Raw genomic sequence first — 25,728 nt, forward strand, 5'->3', positions numbered from 1 at the left:
GGCTTATCTTATACGTACGTTCTTCGTCTTCTTCTTCTTCTTCTTCTTCTTCTTCTTCGTAATCACTTTTTGCTAGATACTCTTAGCGCGTATTTTCTTTTCTCTTTCTCTTGGTCTCCGACTAATGTTCAGTTCATACTGCCAACGGCCGCTATAGAGCAATGTTTGCTTTTAGGTCCTTCGGGAGGAAAATTATGTGGATTCGTTGAAATGTATATAGGGAGGGGAAATAATGAGAGGAGGAGATGACTTAGCCTTGGTGGAATAAATTTTCTCTCGTTGTAATACGAGGAACATTCTTGTACAGACCAACCGTTATGAACTGGAAGAAACATTTTTTAGCCAATGGTATCAATTCTGCTAACGCGAGTTGACGATGGATAAACGATTAGCGAAAACTGCCGATAGTATCTTTTTTAGTATAAGTTATGGAAAGTTTATAAAAGTTGTGTCATAATTTGAAAAAATTTCAGGACAAATCTTCTCATCGAAACTATGGATCGACGGTATTACTTTCATTCGGATTGATTTTATTTTTTGTTTTTGACATTATTGATAACCAAAAGGATAAATCTCTTGAAACCATAACCGAATGAATTAGATTCAAGACTCGAATCATGTGATGTGGAAAGAAAAAGAACAAGGTATAATCGTCCTCTGCAGTGTGATTGGATTATGTTCTAACGGTTGGATTATAAACTCGCAGACGTTTCGAGTTCGGCGAGTTTCTTGGCATTTTACAGTTACTTTATCCAGTGGTTGTTTTAATTTTACATTGCTTTACATCTTTTTCCAAAATCTCGTCGCCACTTTTCAAAAGTCAATTACCGTAATTCGCATTAAAAGAGAAAGAATAAATATCTCGTTGATGTTGGATACAGTGAAGTTTTTGTTTTGCGAGAAAACTTAATTCGGGGAGCGTCTAAGGGTCCTATAACAGGCATTTGAAGTTACATGTTACAAGAGTAATTCGTGCGGTTGGCTAGCATGCCCTTCGATTCGCGTGTAAGCGATACGTGACATTCAACTTTGATTATATTCTTGCATTTTATACCCTCGAGGATGTTTGCGATAAATTTTTATAATAAAATAAAAAAAAAAAAATAAGAAAAAAAACGAAGCGATTTTTTTTTTCTGGATTCTGAATCTACAACGACGAATATCAAAGAGCAATCATACACGCGGTATAGAACGTAAAGAATAGGAACGATCTTCTTCAGATTAAATCCGAATAATAATACGCGCGGGTATATATGATAGTAGTAAAATAGGGAGTAGGCAGAGAAACGTGCCGACGTAAAGTAGTAGGAGCCAGGATAGAAGTATAAGGTATAAGGACGCGGATAGGTATATGAAGTTTGGAAAGCGCGTGGAAAGGAGGAGAGAGACTCTGCGAGCTTCTCTCTAGCTGGCGAAGCATATTGATCAGCGAATGGTTGTTGGCTACATGCCACGTGGGGATTCTGTACGAGAGATTCTGCTCCGAGGTTCTTTCCTTAATATGATCCCGACGTCTCCTTCTTCTATCCAGCCGCCGCCGCCGCCGCCGCCGCCGCCACCGCCGCCACTACCGTCGCCGACGACGTCGCCGCCTCCACCGTCACCACCACCACCACCACCACTATTTCGCGACGCGTGTAAAGACTGTACCACGAATAACACCAATAAATGGAACACAAGGGTGGGAGGGAGTCAGGCAGGCAGGCATGCATGAATCTGCCCGAGTAAATTTAAGTGAGAAGATTACAGGGTTGTTTTATTCTAGAGATATTTTTTACGATTTTAAACGTTTCTACAGTAGTCAATAAATTATAAACATTTTTTCTACATCGTAGGTTATTGCCGTCTGTTGTTTTATCCCATATTATACGTATGTTCTTTGATTCGTCGATATTGCAGGGCTACGGTTCAACCTTATTATTTATTCGTAGTTTTTTTTTTTTTTTTTTTTGTTTTCACTTCGTTTCACCCCTTTTCGTACTCCATCGCCGCAATCAAACTAAGCATAGCTTTGGAATAATTGAGTTATCGATCTCTCATCCCACGCGTATTATCAACGGAGTATAGGTTGTTAGTTTTTTCGGTTGTTTGCAGAATTACCTTATCGTAATTAAAAAGTTGCTTTGTTATCGGCGTTATGTAGGTAATTGCAACGTTGTTACCGACGCATGGTATAAACTTATCGACTCGGCATTTCGCAAACGTTTTCCTTCCATTGCTGTGGTTGAACATATTTAACATTGAAATTTTTTTAGTATAAGTTTGAGGCGTTAATTGTTTGAGATTGTAGGCGATTGGTGTATATCGGTAAAAAGAAGAACACGTTATCTATTCTTTGTCGAACGCCAGGTGTCGCTGCCATATTGAACCGTAGGTTGAAGTGCACAGTGAAGATGAATTCCAGTTAATAAACAAAAAGTTAAAGCGTGGAAATGTATATTATATATTTTCCGTATCTGATTACAATGCTATCATGATTGCAAATGACATGAGTGCTAATTTCACATCAAAGCAGCCAATGAACAAAACTTTTGCCTGACTGTTAATGAGGTGACATTCGGATTGATCATAGAAAACAAATGATTACTTATTACAATTACGAGAGAATTAATTGATAACATTTTTAGTTCCAAATCATGTTTTTTCGCTTATAATACTCGAGAGAAACAAGTGAAAATTTTTATTTAATTGCGAAACGCAACGAGACCGTTTGTCCATGTCCTCCCTGATCATCTACGATCTGGATTTCTCTAATTACGTCTTCCATTTATTCACGTGATTCCGATAATACACTAGGAATTTCAAATTTTACCACAAAACCCAGGTGAAAATCATTCGTATAATAAAGACACTGTACTTAAAAGTTCCTCCGAAAGCCTGGAAAATTCTATGAATCGGAACTCTCCGGAGGTGTAGAGAAAAAAAAATGGTGGAATCCCAAGTCGTATAAAAAGCGTTCCAACAGAAATATAAAGATGTTCCAACGAAATTCAAACCTCATCGAAAAAACTAAAAAATTGAAAACTGAATCAATCAAGAAGTCGGAACGTTTCAGAGAACAACGATTATATATATATATATTTTTTTTCAATTTATGCAGTGACCGATTTCATCACGTCTTCACAAAATGAGCTAGAACATTTCGTAGAAATACATCTAAACTGATCTGCAATTTTAGAATTCCCTCCAGTGATGTGTTTTATCGAAGAAAAATTTTACCAGTCGAAAAAAAGGAGGATAAAAAATTCGATCTGCTCAAAATGCTAATTTTTTTTTGATTTTTTGAACTAAATCGAAGCTTCCAGACAGCCCGAAACTCGCTCCAAAGACGGCCACTGATCTTCGTCTCCGTTGGTGTAGTCTTTATGGCAATTATTATCGTGCCAAGGATTTGTACACACATTTATGCGCCGTGGGCCCAAATAAGATGCACGTTATAGTACGACAACGATATTTCTAAGCCGACGTATGATTGCGTCTGATTATACGAATTAGATCGATCATTGCCTTGTCTAGCCGCCGTCTCGCCCGGCGATTGGCAACAAGTAAATATTGTCTACCTATGTAAAGAATAACCTGACCCCGCATCGGTACTGTAATCGTTCTCATATCTCTCCAAAGTGCATACTTATACCCACATGTTGTTTGCCATAATAAATTGCGGTTACTAACCTCTAATCCCTCTCTCTTTTTATATCAACTTTTTTCATCCACTTTATACGCATAAGCTTTTTCTCGTCACGTTCACTTCGTCAGTCAATTTTTTTCAATTCATTCATACAACTCCAATCATTTCAAAAGGTTCGTCAATTCAACATCAACACTTTTTCACAAGATACAAAAACAAGAGCTCGTGGAACCAATTTTCATATCAAATCACGTTAGAACGTTAAGAAATCTGGAGAGTTTATTCGATTTCGCTCTGAGACGAGTAATTTTTTGGGACAATTTTTTATACCACCAATTATCACTCTGGTATCGTTAAATCTACTATTAAGTCTTCAAGATTGCGCCGATATTGATTCTAATCGACAAATATCAACATTAAATTAACTATCAAGAAAAAAAATCCATCTGTTTCAGAGAATTTATGTTTCAGTGTTCCAATTAAAATAAGCCATCGTATATCAGATATAAACGAGGCTGCCGAATTTCTCACCGTTTTAAAGCGATTCGCAATTTTACTGTTAGTCCATTTTCCTTCCATTTCTAGGATAATCGGCGTGGCTGACGAATATAATAATTTGATAAACACATGATCGAAAAAAAATGTACGAATCCCAATCGTTACATACAACATCCGTAATCGATATTCGTTTGATTCGGATAATTCAAAGCAATAAATAATAATAATAATTTGTCCCCATCTCAATAAATTCAAAAATCAAAAATGGCGTCGATTCGCCAACTTATTGCCCCCCATCGCTCCCTGATTTGAAAATTATAAAAAAAGAAACCGATTCAGAAGAATAACTAAAATTAAAATAGTTGGATGAATCAGTATCGTTAAAATAGTTTAATAATTTCGAACTGCAGTGCAAGGAGTGCCGTCAGTAAAATCGGAATTTCGATAACCCTTGTTGTGCATATTGGATCGAATTGCGCCCGTGTATGCCGCATGCACGTATGCATGTACATTGTACACGGAGACAAGACCCTCCGGGTGTTCTGACTTTGAGAAACACCGTAAGTTAGGGTATTAGAGCGGCTATTAACGTATTGTACGGCCTCCGGAGTTCCGCGCCCTTTGCCTCCTGCCTTACCCCCTTATCGTGCGTACGCAGTTCGTTTTACTCTCCTCTCCCCCCTTTTTCACTCTCTCTCTCTCTCTCTCTCTCTCCCTCTCTCGTGTCGTTTTTTGTTCTTGTATTTTTTTCCCCTCTATCCTTCTTCGCCCGCGCATCGCACTCGTTTCCTCCCCTTTTTATTTTTATCCCGTTTCCTTATTCACCCCCAAAGGGGGGGCTGCGCGATGCGTGTCAGGTGCAACCCTACTCGCATGATGCAGGTGTAGTGTAACGGCTGCAGAGAAGAGTTGAACGGCGTCAAATAACCCGGCGAGTCTCCGTTTACGCTAGACCTGCAAATTCCCTACCCTCCCCCCCGCTCCCCCCCCCCCCCCCCCTTCCCCCATCACACCCAATTCGTTCCCATTCGTACTACATGGGGTTGCTGCAGGGCGTGTTTCTTCTTCGTTACCTTCGCGAAGAAGGTGCCTTCTTCTTTTACCCTTACACTCGGCGTTGCATCCAGTCGGGGCTTCTGTGAGGAAAATTTTTCACCAACCGGGGGTTTGCGTCCGGGGACTTTTGCTCAGCTAGGAGATTGTAATTTACGTCTTTCGCGCGCATGTATAACGTTGATACATACTTTATACGCTTGGCAGAAAATCGTGCAGGAACGGAGAAGAGATAGATGCTTCAATTGGAGCAAATAACCGTTGAACGTGACCTGATACACGTTTGCTTACGCTAAATCAATCGTTTATTCCTTTTACGTATCTTATACACGATTATACGTATGCGAGCTCGATGTTTAAGTATGCGATACTACACACACGCAACAAGCATACTGCGTAGAGGCATCCGCGAGAAGTCAACGTGTGTCCTGCGCGAAACTCATTACAGCGAAATCTTATTTGACTTTTTTTATTCTCAGACGCGCGTTCGCCATCGGAACGATCTTCTTTTCCTTTTCTCACTGTTGTATGCACATTCTCGTTCTTACATTCTTTTGCAAACGTGGTTTTACAAGTTGTTTTCTCCGTAAATTATCAGAGTTGTCTGTTTTACATTTTACACCTATGAGACAATAATTTCGCCGTGAAATTGTCCACCGCAGTAGGTATAAATCCAAAGACGCGTGCAGTCGCGATATGCAAATGGAAAGGGAAGACGTTAATTATACAGTTTTACTACATTTTTGCGACGGGCGATGATTTGTCACCCGCTGTAGTGTCTCCGTCTCATTGGTTGGTTGAAATCGATGCGCGGAGTGGCTGCGCGCAGGGTCAGTCGAATCCCGACCGCCGAGGCGTTCACATCCTAGTTTTCCGCCGAAACTGAAGCTGAAAGTTTCGATATTTCGTTACCCTTCATCATCCTGCGAATCCTCGCCTCGATGGTTTTTCAATCCCTTGAACGATTTCTTGGGTTTCAGTTAAACCTGAATCGAAAAGATGATGCAAAAGTGTCGTAAATTTCAGGCGAAAGATTCTCAAAGCTGTAATATATACACATGATACTGAAATACACTTAACTGGATTATTAAAGTTGTGCATCGCCTTGGTGCGCTTATCAATCACGTGTATTGAGAGAGGGAGCACCGCAGTGGCGAACTAAGATTAATAACACTTTTCGATAAATGCACAATAAATCTGAATGGCTAATTATATTATACACATCCTACACATACGCGTATTACGTACAACAAGCATGAGCTGCGTCGGAAAATAATGCGCTCAATACATGCGTCTATACGTACCTATAACTTATATTTCGAGGGGGCGAAGAAAGCAAAATTCAAGTTTTTGCCTTCGTGTTTTTACATAAATTTATCGTACGTGCAGCCTGCGGGTAATACCAGATTGTGTTGGACATTTGCGTGAGGAATGCCCGACCCTCTAACGATCTTAATAACAACACATTCTATGCATATCATAAACGCATTGCGTTATTATTTTCGTTCGCAAATTTAACAATAATAATATACCGCACACATTAATACAGCCAGCTTAATGTAACATGGAACAACAATTAACCCCACATTTGCATAGTGTATAGACATGTACTCTTTAGTGGTTGTAAAAATTGTAAAAATACTTTACGAAAAGTTAGTTTGATCAAAGATTGGTGTTTTGACAATTTCTTTTTCATCCATAATCCGAGCGGAAGTGAAATAATATAAAAAACTACACGCACCCCGCGAAGATTCGTAGAAAATAGTATTTAAAATCTGATTTTAACGTCTATGTATATACGGTGATAACTAACCAAGAGGGAATTCCCCGGGGTAATTTCAACCCCCGTGATCAGGGCGAAACAACTTGGTATACCCGTACAGGTACACGATTCTAATCGTGCAGTTCTATGTCAATTTCTGAGAATCTCGCCCGCGTCGTCTTACTTTTCGATGCAAATTACGCTCAGGCACGCATAGACGTTCTTTCAGCCCAGTGCAATAACTGTGTGCTTTAATAACACGACGGGGAGAAGCTCTCCGCGATTCGTTATTGATAATACACCTGTGCATGCGCTCGGTCTATACGTACACATACATAAATATACATGTATGTATATGTGTGTGTGTGTGTGTATATATATGTATACACACACCTATGTAGAACGAACCTTAATCCGTAAATGCGTGACCCGCACGCGTAGGAGATATCAAATTACAGGGTGACTCAGATTTCGCAGTGACTATATACTGCAACGTTGAAGGGTTATGCACGTGACGTAGTCGTTGCAGCACTTTTCCTCTCTTTCTCTCTCCGTACTATTTCATCGTTGAGAAGTTCGAGCAATTTCTCCCGTTTACAATATCCGCTAGATTTTTTTTTTTTTTTCTTTTGTATTTTCATCGTATTCTTTTTGGAAATTCAAATTAGGTATATAATGATTGGTAAATTAATTTTTTCCTTTCAACCCACGTATATTAAGCAATTGTCCTTGTGTATAATAATTCGTTGTACCGATGAAATTTTTTCCCCGAGTTCCTTAATTTTTTAATTTATTTATTTATTTATTTTTTTTTTTCTACCCCTTTCGAACCGTCAGTTTTCAGAATTGTTTGCAATCTCGCACGGGAACCGCGTGCATTTTCACCTTTATATTATTTTGTACACGATAACGGATTACCTACAGAGAATAAGAGAGAGGGGATATAGAATCCCGACGAGGAATTTGAAAAACTGGCGGTTTAAAAAGAAAAATATAAATAAATTCTCAAACATACATATATATATATATATATATATACACACCAACAAACCAACGGCGGAATCGTTTAGACGGAGTTGCAGTTAGACGCGTATCGTGAAACTGTAATTCAAATTATCCCTGTCTATTTTTTATCCCCCCACCCCGGCCTACTGATTCCGCCGTTATAGACAATATTGTTATCGTCTGCACGATTGGCATAAAATTGAGAGCACTGGCTCAATTAACGACGAGACATATTACACATGATGTTGTATATTTATTCAACACATCCCATTCCGCATCGTTTTTTCTCGCTATACATACATTGTATTAATATATGCATCTACGTATGTACAACTGTCGTATGTATATCAGTTTGTGTATTCATGTATAATCATGTACCTTCTATCGAACGGGGCTAATAGTTCTTGGTCAAACGACCGCAGAAGATACACATCTTTGTGACAAACAATATGTAATTGTTATACATACGTGTATTAATAATCGTATATGTTTGTATATATGTTATATTCATATATATATATATATATATATATATATAAATATACGCATACATATCTCATGAAATAATTTCTGATTATTTATGCTATTTTCTTGTAATATCAAATGTTAATACATAACGGATCAATAGTTTTCAACTTCTCATAAATTCAATCTCTGCTGCAGCGATTTAACAGTTGTATTTACAGAGATTCGCACAAATGTTTTCCACGAAATTCTTTTTGTTCGGTAAAATTTTTCATCTATATGTACGTATATATATATATATGTATGTATATATGTATATTAAATAAATTATACATCATTCCTGATTGATCGGTTGACTTTTATTTGTATTTTTAATAAAGTTACGTGTATAAATTAATTTCTATATATACTAATAATAATAATAATAATAGTAGTACGGGCTAATAATTCCATATCTATAATTCTTATAGAATTTTTACGTCTTTAAATAATAATAATAATAATAATAATAATCGTAGCAAAGAAATGTACTTCATGAAAATTGATCGTAATATTATAACTAATGTTATATTTTCATTAACGCATGCACGTTTAATCACGCCGTGACTCTGATTTAAGAATCAATTTTTCCTTATTCACGGTATCGATTGATTAAAATTTAATTTTTCATACCAAATTCAACTTGCCTACCGTTTTTCTTCTCGTGTTTTAAGCATTTACAATATTACGTTGTATAATATGTACAAAAATTGTTTATTCATCCGAGAAATCAAAATCCGTTTACATTATATATTTATATATATATATATATATATATATATATATATATATATTTTTTTTTTTACCTCTGCAAACTTATCCCTCCTATTTTTTTTCTTTTTTTTTCTATTACTGCATTGTTTAGGCTGTATAATAATAGTAATAATATTAATAAAAAAATAACAATGATAGATGGAGTAATGCTAATAAATTCCATACCGCACACAGCCCATCGCTATTTCACATACCTAGAAGGACATAAAAAATCTTTAAAACAGGACACTTGTTATATATATGTGTAAAACGCATAGATCCATACGGCAAATCGATCATTCAAACTTGGACAGGCACACGGAACTTTATGTGTACAATTGTTTAATTATTTATTCTTGTAACTATTCACTATATTCCTATATAGGTATATCATATGTCATTATGTTGTATATTGCGGGGTACACTCGAAAACGAAAGAGAAACGAAACAAAAATCTCTACGTTATCGTTAATTATCGTTATTATTACTATTATTATTGCCGGGTTTGATTTCTTTTTTTTTTTTTTTTTTGCCTTACTCTTTTCCATATTTCTCCAAATCTGTACATAGGTATGTAATAAATTTCTTGCGTGATGCTTCCCAATCTAAGAACGATGAATTTCGGGAAAAAAAATTCATCCCAATGAAATCGATTTCCTTCATGAATAAATAATATAAAATTTCACGATTAGGCTCGCGATTTGATCTTCATTCCGGCTTTCTCTTTCAAAATTTTTTTACCGAAAGCTTTAGAATTTTCATTAGAAAATTAATGAATTTGTGTGGCATGTGTGATAAGTCTGTGTAATGATTTGTCCCTAAAAACGTTGACAACGAATCTACATGGCGATGTATAATGAAAATGGGCTTCAATGAAAATAATTGATTGAAATCAACGAATAACAAAATTGTCGAGGGTTTTCAGTATATATATAGGTATGTGTATATGATTGTAAAATCGAGTGTACATAATTTTTGCGCGTGAATCGTCTGTCAGTGTCGTGAAAAAAAAAGAAAAGAGGAAAAGAGAAAAATATTCCTCTTCAGAGTTGAACGAAACTCTGGTGTAATTATTATTTTTTTTTTTTTTTTAATAATATCGGGACGCTATAATAGGAACTTAATATTCACCATTAGTTGCCCGAACTTTATATATACTTTCTATATGTATAGGTGTATATATATAGTATAGTATACGTATTTATATGGGCGAGTAGGTACGAGTGCATCGTCTATATAGGTACATACATGTGTAATAATATCATTATTGTATACATATTATGCCATTATGGTATGTATAGTAATATGTTAAAACTATCGATAGATCTGCTTGTACAAAAAATTTATTTGTATAACCTATATACACGCGTACATATGCACAGGTATATATATATATGTATATATATACTGTACGTATGTATGTATGTACGTATGTATATATTTGTTTATTTCCGTTTTAGTTGAGTTGAATTGATATCTCGTCATAACATCTATACATGCTATACCTACTTATTGCATTATAAAGAGTCTTAAATTAAGCGTTTCATTCGCGTCATTCACCTTCGTAAATTATGATGTCCAATGATTTTTAATATTAATATTTTACTCGCAAAAAGTACACACGTATAGCGTTGTTAGACAGACACTTCAATTCAGCGGAAACACCCGTAGTTCGAGTATTCCAACGTGAGTCGGTTACAGATTGTAAACCGTAATATAAAGGCATCAGCCACGTTAATATTTTCGTAGATTTGCACTGCATAAGGTCGCGACGTTCAGGCCTCGAGAAAGATCATCTACCAGGTATACCAATCCATGGGATTCGGTAAAACGTGACGTTTACCCCTGCAGTGGAATCCTTTCCCTTCGACTGCCGGTCCCCTCAATGATTAATTCTCCGTTTCTACTGTTTTTCATGTTTTGCATCTTCTTCTTCTTCTTCTTTTTACCTACATATATTATTATTCGCACAATTCGGATGCATCGATTCGGTAGAAATTGACTAGGAACATCCACAACGTTCGACGACCATCCCCGGTATTTTAGTGAACACTATTTGGTACTCGCTGTCGAAGTATAGCATCGAGATTTGCGACATTCTACGCGCTGTGCAACATGGTCCGGAGTTGTGCGGTGGCTCGGCCAAGCTCACTATGTGCGTGTTTGGGTATTCCGTCAAAAATGCCAACGGACAATCGCCGGAACAATAGTTGGCATCGTATCTGCAACACCGAAATAAAAACAGACCCGTTTTTGTAACTTCAAACGATTCGCGCAAACTCCAACTCCTTGACACTATTTATATTGTCGATATTTGGATATTTAGCGAAATGAAAAACAGCGATAAGAGTAGATGGTTAACAATTTCCGAACAGTGTTAGATTAGCATTGGATAAAAAGATTTTCGCCGACCGAGAGAAAACGGTTATAAACTGGGTCAGACATGATGAGAATTTTTTCAGGTTAAGCTTATCTCGAACAATCAATGTCTCGGAAAACTTTTATTGCCAACTTACCGATTACCGATCACTGCCTAACTTCGCTCACTTGACGCGCGATACTTTCGGGCTTAGAGCATATACAGTAATGCTCTAAGGTGTCGGATCAGATGTTTCCTTTCGAGTCAAGTTGGCGCCACTGTCGTGGTAAGATCTCGCCGACCAATGAAATTCGATTATTCCGCGCATGCGCACTAGGCCCGCAAAGTTTTACCGTTTCCTCTCGGAGTTCGGGGGATCCTCGACTCTATTATTTACCACGCGTTGTTAACGAACGATTGTAGAGAGAAAGACACTCACCTTTTAGGCGCGATGATCCAGTCCCACCCAAACTTCTCGAAATCGACGGTAAGCTTGTAGCGGCAGCAACGCGACTCCTGACTCGCCTCGTCGCAGTTTAGTCCAACGGTCCTCTTGATCCTGCCGCTCCGCCTCGAGTCGAGGTCCTCGATCTCTACATCGAGGTAAGGCGTGTGTTCGGCGTCCGGATCGAGCTCGATCAGCTTGGAGTTGGCGGCCCTTCTGTGCCCGGTTGAACCGGCCTGGAGCTTTATCGCCACCCCGAGGTTGTCGCGGGGGTGTTTGAACCACAGGGCCACCATCCTCTTCACGTCTATGACTATCCAGTCGCCGTTCCTCTCGGGTCGCGGGTGCTTTGTCGTCAACTGCGGGCCCAGAAGCGGCCCCCCGTTTTCCGAGCTCCCCTTCAGGATCCTCTGGAGCGTGACGGTGACCGGACCCCTCGCGTTTTCCTGCTGGAACCCGGACCTGATTACCTCGCGATCGGGACTCTCGTGGTCGCTACCCCAGACCCAAAGCGAGAGCTTGGCTTCCCGAACTCGGTGCTGGACTATCTTGTCCGAGAATTTGAAGTACAGGACGTCCAGGTTCCCCTTGGCGTGTCGCAGCCGCGGATCTGGAAGAAAAATTAGCATCGATTTTTATTCCCGTATACCTTTACCTGTCGTGCGGAAAGCTGATAGTTTGTTTTTTTTTTTTCTCTTTCTTGCTTTCTTTTTTTATACCCATTGTTAAACGTACAGCCGCGAAACAATCTCTTGCGACGGTAACTTACTGTGCTAAACTTTAAAACTTCCAAAGCGATAATACGTGACGACCGGGAAATCGGGAGGCACGTTTCGCGGACGGTTGTTTCATATTCGCAAACCTTTACTATCAGCGTTTTTACCCGACAAGACCTACTTACGTCCGTCGCGACACGAATTGTAACACGTAGATTTCTCCGGTCACCGATTGTTATACATTTAGGTACGTAACTTTCAGAGACGGCGGATTTACGCGGCTGTCGTTCTATTTTAACACGCGAAATTTCTCAACTTTGCGAACGCGTGAGATGAAAAAAAACGAGAATGAATTCCACGTCGTTTGATTAATGCTGGCAAGATTCTTGCTTCTTTTTTCTTTTCCCCTCTTCTGTCCCCCTCACTCTTGTCGCTTTTTACCTCCAAACAACGATCTGCAGTGATTTGCAAGAATTTTTTCTCCAACGCGTACTATATATAATAATTATCTAAACGTACTAAACTTTTCGATTAGATAAACTCATACACGCGTTATGAATTCCGTGACTCGATTGAACTTTGTCAGACTTGGAGGCGTTGAAATTTCGGCTAATCATAACGTCATTAATTCCCACGTTATCTCCTTATTTCACATTTAGACGCGGTTTTATTATCCTATCAAGTATAACATTATACATGTAAAAATAGTTACCCGGAGGCCAAATCGAAACGGCGAAAAATCGCAAAATACGAAATAGGTATACGTATGTGCAGAAGGTGGAAAGCGGAATTGGAAAAAACTGCGTGACGATTCAAAATAAATTCGCACGGCCAGAATTATTATGTGTAGGGGATGCTAGTTGCGTTCGGCGAGAAATCTCGGTAGGCAGAAGACGCCGAGACACCGGCTCAGGTTTAAATATAGTATACCTATAAAAGCATTACTCTGAACAACGACGGGTCGGTCAGTCGCTCGAGTATGAGGCCTCGGTATTTAAACTGGTGCAGTAGAGGAAACGATTGCATTTTGCCTGCTTTTCATTACGTCCTTTGTACGCAGAGATTTCTATGACAAGTGACGATGCAACAGGGGGATGCAAATTGTCGAAAGATGCTTTCACGCGATGGCAATAACAATTCGAATCATTTGATGACATTTCCTTCGTGAGCTTGCATAAGGTATACAGTCTCTTCTCACTTCAGGCGTATCGCGAATCTATGGTCCGAATTATGTGCCACACATCCATTTTCTAGACAGTTGCCAAGGTTCATTGGCAGCCCGATCGTACAATAGATTATTAACATTTTCCCCAACGATCTTACGCACATGTATTATACATTGTACGCGAGATGCTGGGCTTCGCGAATTTTCGTATTTTCAAGATGATCGAATAGTGCGTTTTGTAAGATATAATGGCCACGTGTCGGCCCTGTAATTTCCAGGTCACGAATTGTTATCTTTCACTTCCTACCCTGAGGTCGCGTTATTCTAACCGCATGACGACGATAAAAATTCACATCAAATTTTTATTACCCGACCAGTTTTAGTATACACAGATGCACATACATGTATGTACGCTGTACGCGTAAGCTATCTGCATATAATTAAAACCCAGCGCTGATTAATCAGCGAAGATGATCATCATCTGCAACTTTGATGTGATGGAATGTGATGTGACGTACGTGTCTCTTTTTTTTTCTTTGCTCGGTGTACCCTCAAATCTTACGTATATAATATCTATTTCTTCATATAATGTTTCTATCCGGAAATTCTTGACAAGATTTTCAAAAGTTTTTCGTAACAAACGAATCTTTTGCAGCTGATCAAGATCCTAAAAAGTCAGCCAAGGGTGAAGATTTGTTAATTTCTTGATATCTTTTCTATTTAAAAATTTTTTTTTGCCTTCTTCCCAAGTTTTCTACCAAGTTGAAGTTAGGAACGTTATCGTTGCGAAACATTGAGGAGAAAAGATCACTATTCTCTTAATTTTACAATTATTTTGAAGGAATTAAGATTTCGAAATACGAGTATTGTTAGTGTATATTGCTTAACAATGGTTTACTGAATTTCAAACAATTCCAAAATCGCGAAATAACGGTTTTTTCTCAGCGTGAATCGTTACGAAGACGTTACTAACTTTAATATGATAGTTTTTTTCCCCTTCAAGGAAGTTCAAATACCCGGTAATCGTTCTCCATTCCACCCTCTATCATTTTTCTTATAAGCTCTGCGTTAAGATGTACACATATTCGATCAAAGATTTATAATAAATGTACACACGTATGTACAAGCGCGAGTAAATGGGCTGCGCGATTGCGATTCGGTCCTTGGTGTGTTACAGCAAGGGTGGCAGAAGAACATTTAATTAAGCCATTTAATTTGCCTTGGAAAACAATGGTGATACGGGTGTATCGTATCTTTACTTATGTCTATAAATAAGCGAAGAATAATTGATACGACTTGACCTCGTCGCGGTGCATCGGTGCAATTTTCACTCTCACTCTCTCCCTCTTTCGCAGCTGCTATCTCTTATTCCGATTCCTCGGTGGAGTATCTTTGCACATACAGTCGGTTCGATTCGTTGCTCCTTCGCAAACTCTCTCCCCCCTCCCCGCCCACCCTCCTGTTTCACTACTTCATCTTCAACTATTTAAAAAACATCACTCAACCCTTCTCGAAACATTCAGCGTTACAATGCAAAGACAACTCGCGGCAGCGACGAAGATAGGAAAAGCCTAACACCTGACAGAGAGAAAGGGTGGATAGATGGTCTATTTTGTTGTCGAGATAAAATCTTCGGCTTTCTCATTCTCGATATACCTATATTAGGTATGCCCGTGCGTCAATGTTAACCGATATTGTAAGGTTAGGTAAAGGGTAAAAGAAAAAACCTGAACATTATATCAATAATACATGAAATGTAATTTACGAAGCGCGCCCTCGGATATGGTTAAAATGTTTTTTTAGGATGTCCCGCACGTAGCCTATGGTAATGATGATAAAGGGACGAATGAGTGAACAAGAAAGAGAGCAAGCAGAATGAAGCTCGACGCGGTCGAAAAAAGAGGAGCAAAAAGTGGCGAAACCAAATATTGTATATATATATATATATATATGTGTTCACACACCACATATATTTATATGGTGAAAAAGAAGTCGACGAGTACGGAAAAATAACGAACACAGTTTGACGGGAGGTCTATCGGTGGATTTCTTGGAAGTTCGGGGAATGATCGGCGGTCAGGGGAATAGCGAAGGGGTGGGTCGGGAGCGCGAATTTCTGGATGAGGTTGAGGTGCGGAGGCGCGGATGTACGGCCGAATCGCCTGCAGCCGGGGGAGCCAGACAGGCGGATAGAGAGACGGAGGGAGAAAGAGAGGGCCAGAGAGGGACGCGAACGGGGGAAGGAGAGGGAAAACGAGATGGAACGAGAGAGGGAGAGAGAGAAGCCGGTTGCATGAGACTAGCGAAACTACCCGACCTCAAACAGCCCGCCTAGTGCGTTGAACCCCAAAATTAACGTAGTCAACCTGCACGGTCGAGAGCAAAGTTCTCAATTCCGTGCACATCGCGTTATTATACACGTTTCGTATAGTTTCAGCCCCGAACTGTCGGCGGATCGATACCTGCAATTTTAGGTAGTAACAAAAAAAAAAAAAAAACAGAGTTGGGATCGATCGATCGATTGAATAATTCTATCTCTGAATCTTTTCATCAACCCGTCGTTGTATGGAATCACTAGGAAAGAGTTCAATTGTTATATACAGTTGCTAAAAAATTCTAGTAACATCAGAATGATCGGTCTAAAATTTCTATCTCTGAATCTTCTCACCAATCCGTCGTTGTATGGAATCACTAGGAAAGAGTTCAATTGTTATGTATAGTTACTAAACAATTCTAGTAACATCAGATTGACCGATCTGAAAATTCTATTCCCGAATCTTTACACCAACCCTTCGTTGTATGAATCACTAGGAACAAGTTCAATTGTTCTATAGTTACTAGAAAAGTCTAGTAACACGAGATTGATTGATTCGAAAATTCTATCTCTGAATCTTGTCACCAACCCTCCGTTGTATGAATCACTAGGAGAGAGTTCAATTTTTGTATATAGTAACATAAGATTGATTGATCTGAAAATTCCATCTGCGATCTTTCCGTCAACCCTTCGTTACGTGAATCACTGTGAAAAATGTAATTTGTTACATCCTTACTAGCAAGTTACTAGAATAGTCTGACAAAATCGGTATCGTTATAAGAACGGTTTAGTTATTGACGAATTTTTAAGAAAATGTGGTAAAAGTAACCATATTCAGTGTTATTATGATTCTGAAAACTGTGAGATTAAATATTATGATCACAGCCGTTAAATATTCATTTCCATTTTGTACCCAGAACTGTAATATTTTTTGGTTATGGTAAAAAAAAAAAAAATTATAGTACAAACTGGACTGTACAGTGAACGCGGTTAAAAATTTCTCCCGATTCGTCAAACTGAACATTGCGCATTGCCTGTAATATCACGCTTTTTTTCAGTTCAATTTCGGATCAAAAACGGTCGCACGAGCCGGATGAAATATTCGTGAATCCGAACTGAATCGGCGAACATTCGATCCTGAAGATTGGCGTGTGAGAAAAGGTGCGTGCGAGAGGTTTTATCCGTGATGACAGTAATCGCTGTGAGGTAAAATTATACCGTTTGCGTGAATTGCATGATAAGTGGGTTGTGTGTGAGACGATATGTGCAGTAAATTGCAAATGCGAACCACTGACGATCCGGCGCGTCGCGGCGCCTGTCTGCGAATACGCACTTGACCACAGCTGTATAATACACCATGGTACCCTGCACGTCATTGTTCGCTACACACGGCTAATACAAGCATGCATACGGTAAGTATATCTATATCTCTCTATATGCATGCGCGTGTGGCGACATGCGTGTACGATCCACCGTAGCACGTATATATCTGATGTCCACATATCGATTATTGTACGTTACACCGTGGATATTTGTGGTTGGATTCGAGAGTTTTTTTTTCTTTTATTCTATATTCGGTATTGTTTCACTGGAATTCTGAGCCCGTTGGGACTATGAGTTTCGTCTTGAAATTTTGAAAACACTTTTAGTGGATCCCAATTATCGTTACAGATTAATTCAATCGCGACCATGTGTTTATGTATTATACATTACACGTATTGTCGCATGATGACTATGTACGTCCAGGGACCAGAGATTGATTACCGTTTATGCAATTTGGTGAAACACTGATTGCCCAAATTTATGACGATTATCTGGCCTGGTTAATTCGGCTCCGTTACCATGTCGATGTATTAATAATCGTCCACGCATGGCCTGCAAGTACATACCTATAACTATATTGTTAAAGCCTGTACAATTATAGTGGCATAACATCCTGCAGTTGAAGATTAAGGGGTAACCACTGCTCTAGGATTTTGGAAAATTCTCTATAGAAGTACGTAGCCGTATTTTTATTTAATTTAAATATTTTTCTATACGCAATACACTGCTTTCTTTTGGCCAAAAATAGATTCGTTTCTTCAAAAGTGCACTATTTCTACGAAATTTGATTTAAAAATAACCCTATGTACTTCTATAGGCAATAGTACATAGATTATAACATTTTTTTTTTGTTTTTTGTTCCAGATCTTATACTTTGCGAGAAATCCGCTCTCCAGTGAAGTAGTTTCAAAAAACGGCGATTTCAAAGATTGTCTCTGTCGCCGCCATTTTGCATCAAAATGATAATAAGCAAATTTTTTTTTATACCTCAATATGTGTTGAATAAACCCTCTGAAAATAAATCATATTCTATTTTTGATACTCCCAAAATAAATCGTCAAAGTTGGGCCTTTTTTTCGGCCGCTAGTACGGCGTTACCCCTTAAACTAGCTCCTTTTATGATCGTCAAACGTTTCTAATTCCAAAAAAGCGTTAATAAATCTCAATATTGGATACGCATTCCGAGGATACTTTGAGTTTCTACTCTTCTGTCTAACCAGTTGTCTTAAACTTGACTTCACGCAGGTTTAAGTTTGTTGAAAATTTTTCGGAGAGCATAATATATTACAATTAGTGCACGATGCGCATTCGCACATGGCCATTTAACCGAATGCGAGACTAATGTACGCGGGAGAGAAGAGAGAAGAGAGGAAAGAGAGAGGGACTAGACGTTATGACCTGGATCGAAAACCTTGACCTTTCTTGTTTCAGTACGCTCTTAAGATCGCGTTAAATCAAACTCGTTGTTCGTATGTCGTGTAGCAACGTCGCGTGGCGCAAAGCCGTAGGAGGGGAAAATCATAAACTTGTGTTCAGCTTCCTAAGCTGTCATTTCTTTTTCGGATGAGAAAAAAACCTGCCTATCGAAAATCTCTTCCGAATTGATCACTAATTTGTCTTGAATATTGAAATTTTTCTCAATTTCGAACCAACAACTGGGTCGCTGATTCGCATCGCGTGGCGCGCGTGATTTCTGTTACATTTGCGAAAAAGAGGACGAGTCTACATAACTCGAGCAGCAGATATCTATTTATATTATGCTGTTTACTCGGACGTTCGAATGCTCGTTACACGCTTTTTTCATCGTCACATACGTGGCTGCAACGTCGAGACTTAGTTGCGAACGATGCAGCGGTCATGACGTGTACACCTCGATTCACTTATCTGGCGATTATCTTCCCAGTTTTAACAGCTTTGCCGTTTCTCATTCCGATTATACTATCTGCGTTGAAAAGTACTCGTTGAACTACATACCGAGTGATTAGAAAATCTTTGAAGATATCGTAAGTTCGTCTGGCGAAGAGTAATTTCTTTCTTTTTTTTTTTTTTTAATCGATTCGAGTTCATGTTACTTAAAGCATTGCAAAGTTCATACTTTGAATTTACGAAGCTTAATCGCAGCACGGTTGAAGGATGAAAAACACGTTTGTTCTTCCGAGTCTGCGACGATGGTAAAATAAAAAAAGTAAAGATAAATACCGGGACTGACTTTCGACCTGGAGAATGAAAAAATTTTGTCACAGTGAAAAAAGCAATGCCTAAAATTTTCAGCTGAGAAATCCTTATAAATCACGTCAGCCATCTCTGTACACACAGCTGGAGAACAGCATCTCCCCGAAATATGATAGTCCTATAAAGTATCGCCCCCCTCAGAACAACACATGGACACAGCAGCTGTTTAACTATAAAGTATAATATGCGTGTATGAAGAAAACTGTATCATTATAAATTAATGGGTTATTATTATGGTAAGAAGAGAAAGAAAAAAAAGGTGGAAGCTCAACAACGATTTCATATTCGTCTACGATATTCATTAGCCCGTTGATAATCGCTGGTTGTTCCGAATAAATGTAATTCATTCATTCATTCATTCGTTCGTCATTCATTGAAATCGCAATGAAAATTCTTGGTGTCCTAATTCCATCAGTCAGAGTCAGACTTTTAGCGGGCTGAACTGCACAGTGCAGGATGCTAGATGCTAGCGACTAGAGCGTACCTCTCTTGCCCTCCCGCTGGTTGACCCCCCGCCACCACCCCCGTACCTCGGCCCCCGGCCCCCCGGGGAACCTTGTGATGTTGGCTTAATACGATAATGAAGTGATGGGCCTGACCTAGGCTGCACACTGGCCGTGACCTTGACCAAATAGTCCCCCACACACGCGTCTAGTCGTCAATGTGAACATACGACGTGTGTGGATGGATTTAGATAGGTGAGGATCTGCATGATTTTTTCTCTTCTTTCTTCCATCGCTAAATACCTCGATGTTTCTACATTGTAGCTTCTTGTCAGGTTGCTCTATTAATAACGAAACGGGAACGCAAGTAACAAGACTTCAAATACTGCACGGGGGGTAGTTTCCATCATAGTTTTTCTAACAACTCTTTCAGGTTTACGATCCCGGTCCTTATCTGACTTCGGTGTAATCTGTATTTGCATATATATATGTATATTGCCTCCGAGTGATCACCACGAGCCACTAAAATTGTACGAACGAATTGACTGCATTTTGAGATTAGAACGATTCGAAAGACGGTATGATTTCATTCGCTGTACGAGCCGCGAAGTGTTTGGAATCTTCTCGAATACACAAGGCGGATTCGGTTTCGTGTGATTTATGGTTTCAGGCACACGAAGCTGCGTGTACCGATAGAGCGTAAGCACAGCTCTATCGGACAGTGGAAGGTATCGTTCTCCATTATCCTAATACCGAAAGAACGTTAAATGCGTCATGTATAGTCATACCGTACGCAAGTACGGTATATAAAGCAACATCGAACATGTGTACTGAAAAAGTTCGGATTTAACCGGCGAAGAAATCTTGACTTGGGTGTACGTGTACGCAACCGTGGATGCAGAGTATGGTTGAATTACGTGTGTGCAGCGTTCGATCTGGTTACGCGAGTATAGTTAGACAATCTATGTGTCTAAGTATGTAACGAACGCCGGGTGCAGGCAGTGGGGGCGTTGGCAAAAGGAAAAAGTACATACCTGAACGATAAAAGAAATAGAAATACTTTCCAGATAGTAGCAAAATGTAGGCAAGAAGAAGAAGAAGAAGAAGAAGAAGAAGAAGAAGAAGAAGAAGAAGAAGAGGAGAAATGAGAGTAAGGAGGAGGAGGGAAAGATTAAGCCGACCGGAGTTACTGCCACGTGTAGAGATCGCGATAACCCCTTGACAGGTCCAGCTTCTTTGCAGCATCTTCGACAAATCCGTTTACGTATAATGTAGTATATGACTGTGCACACTGTGCACCGTACATGTTTTCAACGTGAAACAGCTTTATTGTAACCCCCTTTCGACTGCCACACTGCAGATGCTGCAGTGAAGCAGAATTCGAAAATAATGGGTGCAACGTCGTCGATGATGTCCCGCATTTTTCTGCTCCGCAGGTGAAACGATATCGAAAAACGCGAGGTTGAAGTGAGTAACGTTAACGTCATGAAACATCTTCATAATGACTTTCAAGGAGTTGGCTTTTGCAAAATGTTGATACGTTTGGTTCGGTATGATTTAGGTAGTAAATTTCAGACAATTCTAATCGTGGGAAGTAAAAATTTTTTTTAAACATGCATCGTTGCACTAACTAACGTACCAAACAATACTTTCTTTGCTATTTCCATAAATAAATCGACTACATCGCGGTTTTTGACAAAAGGTAGCGCGGAAAGTAGAAATTGTACCATATGCGCATACGGGGACTTTTTGCGAGAAAGAAAAATTCCCATATGAAAATAACTATTCCCAGCTTCTCCACGCCCCTTTCTCTTCCGTTACCGGCCGATTAACCGAATTTCAAATTTCCCACCGATACTCGAAATCGGTGTCGTGCAACGTGCGTGCGAAGCGAAGATGCGTCATGCGTGTCGTGTAACGCGTGTCCGTTTTGCGAACGGATCGAATCAGCGTCGATAGCGCACCACTGTTTGAGCGAACGCATGCGGGGCGGCATGATCAACCGAGTTGTCGGTTGCAGAGAGAACGGTCCAGAAACCCGGGAGAAAGAGAGAATAACCGATGAGATATAACAGTGGCTTGTGAGAGAGTTGGCGATGGGAGGTTAGGGGGAGAGGGATCGAGGGGCCTGGGACTGAGGTACGGAATCGAACTCTCTGCAGAGGGGGATTTCAGGTCGTGAAACTCGTCCTGGGCTCCCCGGTATCGACGAGCTGCATTAACCGCGTACCGCGTTGGATCTTTCTCGGAGAAACGACGACGAGGACGAAGAGAAAACCGTGACGATGAGGAATCGCCGTTAAGCGATCACCCGTTGACTCCCAAGGAAGGGAAAAAGCGAGCTGCGTTCGCGTTGAGGAAAAAGGAAATACCTCGGGACCGGGAAGCTGCCGGTATAGGTACGAGTCGAGAGTTCAAGCTCGCTACTTACGGGGTTGAGCCAGGGCGATGACGTTCTCGGTCTTCGCCGCGTACTCGTCGACCTCCTCGTGCCTCGTAAGCCCGGGCTCAACCTGGTCCACCGGCTGGTCCGACTGTATGCCGTAAAGGTCCATCAGCCTCGATATTGGCGGTATCTTCGGCAAGGGGCGCCCGGTCATGTTCGGCGCCTGCTTCAACCCCAGCTTCGAGAGTATCTGCTCCTTTATCGCCTGCAGACTCAGCGCACGCAGATCCTCGTGCATCCGACACGCGTTGCAGCTACCCCCTGCCGCCTGCGCAACCAGTGTCGTCTTCCTGACCGCGTTTCGGCTTAGACTTATGCCGTCCAATGCCCCAAGCAGCACCAAACACAGGACCAGTAACCTCGTCATTTTAAATGTTCCCACAGTTCCTCCTTCACCTCGATGATGCACAATTTTTATTAAAATTAAAAAAATTTTTTTATCGTTTATCGTTTCTCCCTTTACTCCTGTACTTGGTTACCTTGATAATATATTCTTTCGATCAGCAACGATATCGTATAGTCTTTTATCACACCTACGAAACGACCGTGCAGAGTACAACATGCATTCACGTTAGACCATCGCATAATCGGACGGGTTACTGCATCGTTTACGACTACGGGACGGCACGCGGGTGCGTGGAGTATGGACTTTGGCCCGATTTCGAGTGTCCAACAATTTTTACCTTACTTTTTCTTTCTTGCTTCTCCCTTATCGCGTTTCTTCAATTCCCACAATGTTCCTCCTTTCAAACTCCGCTCCGCTTGTTTCGTTAAATTTGCGGTTACGTTTAGTTTTAGTTCCTTTTCGGATTCGTTTTTCTCAAACTGACACGTACGTACGATTAGTTAAACCCACCGAAACTGGTTTTCCAATCCAAGGATGAACGATGCTGCAGAACATTCTTATTGTTTTTTGATTTTATTTATTTATTTTTTTTTCTAACAATCGTCAATACGTCTTAGGAGATTGGTTATAATAAACGAAGTTCGTATTTGTACACGTTTTTAAAATTGATTTTAACAGGTGTTGCCGCGTTTCTTTGATTCACAACACAATTCGATTATCCTTTCCTCTTGTTGTAATATTCCTTGGTTATTTCGTGTATCGAAGAAGTTTTTTTTTTTCTCTCTTCCGCAGCTTTTCTTCCAATTATTCAACAGTACACCAGACGATTGACGGGTAACGGTTGATAATTGTCGGTATGCAAAACCGTGGTAATTCGGTCGTCAGATGGTCGAAACGGTGACGAACAATGCCAAGTAAACAGCAGTTTATTATACATACACTGATCCCTACCAGGGGATACGTCAATCGAGGAACATCCGCGATTCGGGTATGGTACCAGCTAACTGCTGCAGTAACTTTTAAACCGACGACGTGCTAAATGCACACGATAACTTTCCAACGCAGTATGTATGAATAATACAATTTGGAGCGCGGTTAATATTTCATTTCTTTTCCCGAAACCGTTCAATTAAATGATTATTTTATCCAGCAGCACCACACAGAGACACGTATATGTAAAAACAAAAACACACTGTGCAGATATTGTGTATATATATATATATATAATTATTCGCGCATTTGATGCACCTCAGTTTGATTATATTTGTATATTATACGTACGACGACGTGCTTGGTGCGACGATGTCGTTCTCAATGCGAGAATTATTGCACGGTTATTGTTATTGTTTGGATTTTTTTTTTTTCTATCTTGTTCTACGACCGTTGTAACAAATTGTTGCACACAAGGTTCTAATTCACATGCGCGTCGGAGAGAGAGAAAACAAAAACGTAACCAAACATATGAGAATTGAAAAAAAAAAAAAAAAACTGAAACCAAGTAAAATGAAATAAGAAATAAAAAAAAAAATAAATAAACCTCCAACTTCCCGAAGCGTGCGAAGTGCGGTAAACTTGAACTTGATGCTTGTAACTTTTTAAAACTCCTTTAAACCGTCTTACGTCTTAATTCGCGATATCATAACGACGACGACGACGACGACGACGACGAACCGGCGAACGCAAGACAAACGGACAGACGGACGGTTGGACAGATACAGAGAGAAAAGAGACAGAGAGAGGGAGGGAGATACAGAGAGAGTGAGAGAGGGGGGGGGGGGAGGGGGGAAGGAGAGGGGGAGGGAAAAAGACAGAGACAGTGTGCGGGAGCAAAGGGGGCTAACAGGGGGTCCAGAGAGAGGGAGAGGGAGAGAGCTAGAGAGAGGGGGTGACGGAAGAGAGAGAGAGAGAGAGAGAGAGAGAGAGAGAGACGGAAAGAGAAAAGAACAGGGAAAGAGAGAGAGAGAGCGGGGCTGATCTGTCAAGTGACGAATACGATCGTTTTAGGTGTTCAAAAGTTTACGGCGGCAAGTGGGCAAGTGGGATGCTAGAAGCTTGCTGGCCTGTCAAGCACTGAGTCAGGAGACGCTGGTCCTCTCTGCATATATGCCGTGTGTGGACTGCCAACTACTCTGCACGGACTGACGGAGTAACCCGGCTCCGAAGGAGTTGTTAATCTTTACTCCTGTTTTACTCTGATGCGGTGGATACTACTGTTGCTGCTGCTGCTGCTGCTGCTGCTGTTGTGCTGCTGCCGCTTGTGACGACGATATATTTGTGACCACGACACAACGGTGGCGGCGGCGGCGACGACGGCGACGGAGAGCGTCGAGAGGCGAGCGACGAACGAGGCGGGAACGCGATCGTGAATGCTTTTGCATCATATGCGCACGTTCTCGTCATCTATTTATTACCGCCACACCTGTATCGTTATATTTATTATATATGTATACGTGCTTCTCGCTACGGCGGCGGGGATCCCCCGCTTTACCCTTCGGATTTGCGATTATAGAGAAATTAGAAAGCCCGCGGCCCAACCCCGTCCACTCGCTTAAACAAAGTCGATAGGCTACGCGGTACACGTCGGGGACCAGATGGGTTCAATCGCTACTTGTGTGATCGAGAGAGGTGAGGTCAACCCCGATAAAGCCGTTCGATTAATTCATTTATGAACAATTTCTATTCGACAGACCGACGGTATTTGTTATCTCGGATTTATGAGATTCGAGTACAAATGAA

General features: G+C 40.3%; 1 protein-coding gene across 2 annotated transcripts; it reads right to left on the reverse strand.

Annotated features, from left to right (window-relative positions):
- Positions 1 to 9,671: 9,671 nt before the first annotated feature.
- Positions 9,672 to 24,475, reverse strand: LOC124182661 (growth/differentiation factor 8-like). Of its 2 annotated transcripts, XM_046570200.1 has the most exons (4): positions 24,274 to 24,475; positions 22,632 to 24,101; positions 12,002 to 12,617; positions 9,672 to 11,425 (listed from the first exon to the last, which is right to left on the reverse strand). In XM_046570200.1, the coding sequence occupies exons 2-4, from the start codon at positions 23,011 to 23,013 to the stop codon at positions 11,206 to 11,208; spliced, it is 1,218 nt and encodes a 405-aa protein (XP_046426156.1). In that variant the 5' UTR covers positions 23,014 to 24,101; positions 24,274 to 24,475; the 3' UTR covers positions 9,672 to 11,205. The 2 variants fall into 2 exon arrangements, with proteins under 2 accessions (XP_046426156.1, XP_046426155.1); XM_046570199.1 differs by lacking the exon at positions 24,274 to 24,475 and having other exon boundaries at positions 22,632 to 24,205.
- Positions 24,476 to 25,728: the final 1,253 nt, after the last annotated feature.

Source organism: Neodiprion fabricii, chromosome 5 (genome assembly GCF_021155785.1).
Source record: "Neodiprion fabricii isolate iyNeoFabr1 chromosome 5, iyNeoFabr1.1, whole genome shotgun sequence".
NCBI classification, from domain to species: domain Eukaryota; kingdom Metazoa; phylum Arthropoda; class Insecta; order Hymenoptera; family Diprionidae; genus Neodiprion; species Neodiprion fabricii.

Excerpts from the sequence above, each read along its gene's own strand:
- LOC124182661 (XM_046570200.1), bottom strand. The coding sequence starts at position 23,013 with ATGACGAGGTTACTGGTCCTGTGTTTGGTGCTGCTTGGGGCATTGGAC. Across the intron at positions 12,618-22,631 it reads CATCGCCCTGGCTCAACCCC|ATCCGCGGCTGCGACACGCC; the intron begins GTAAGTAGCGAG and ends TTTTTCTTCCAG. Across the intron at positions 11,426-12,001 it reads TGGATCATCGCGCCTAAAAG|ATACGATGCCAACTATTGTT; the intron begins GTGAGTGTCTTT and ends TCGGTGTTGCAG.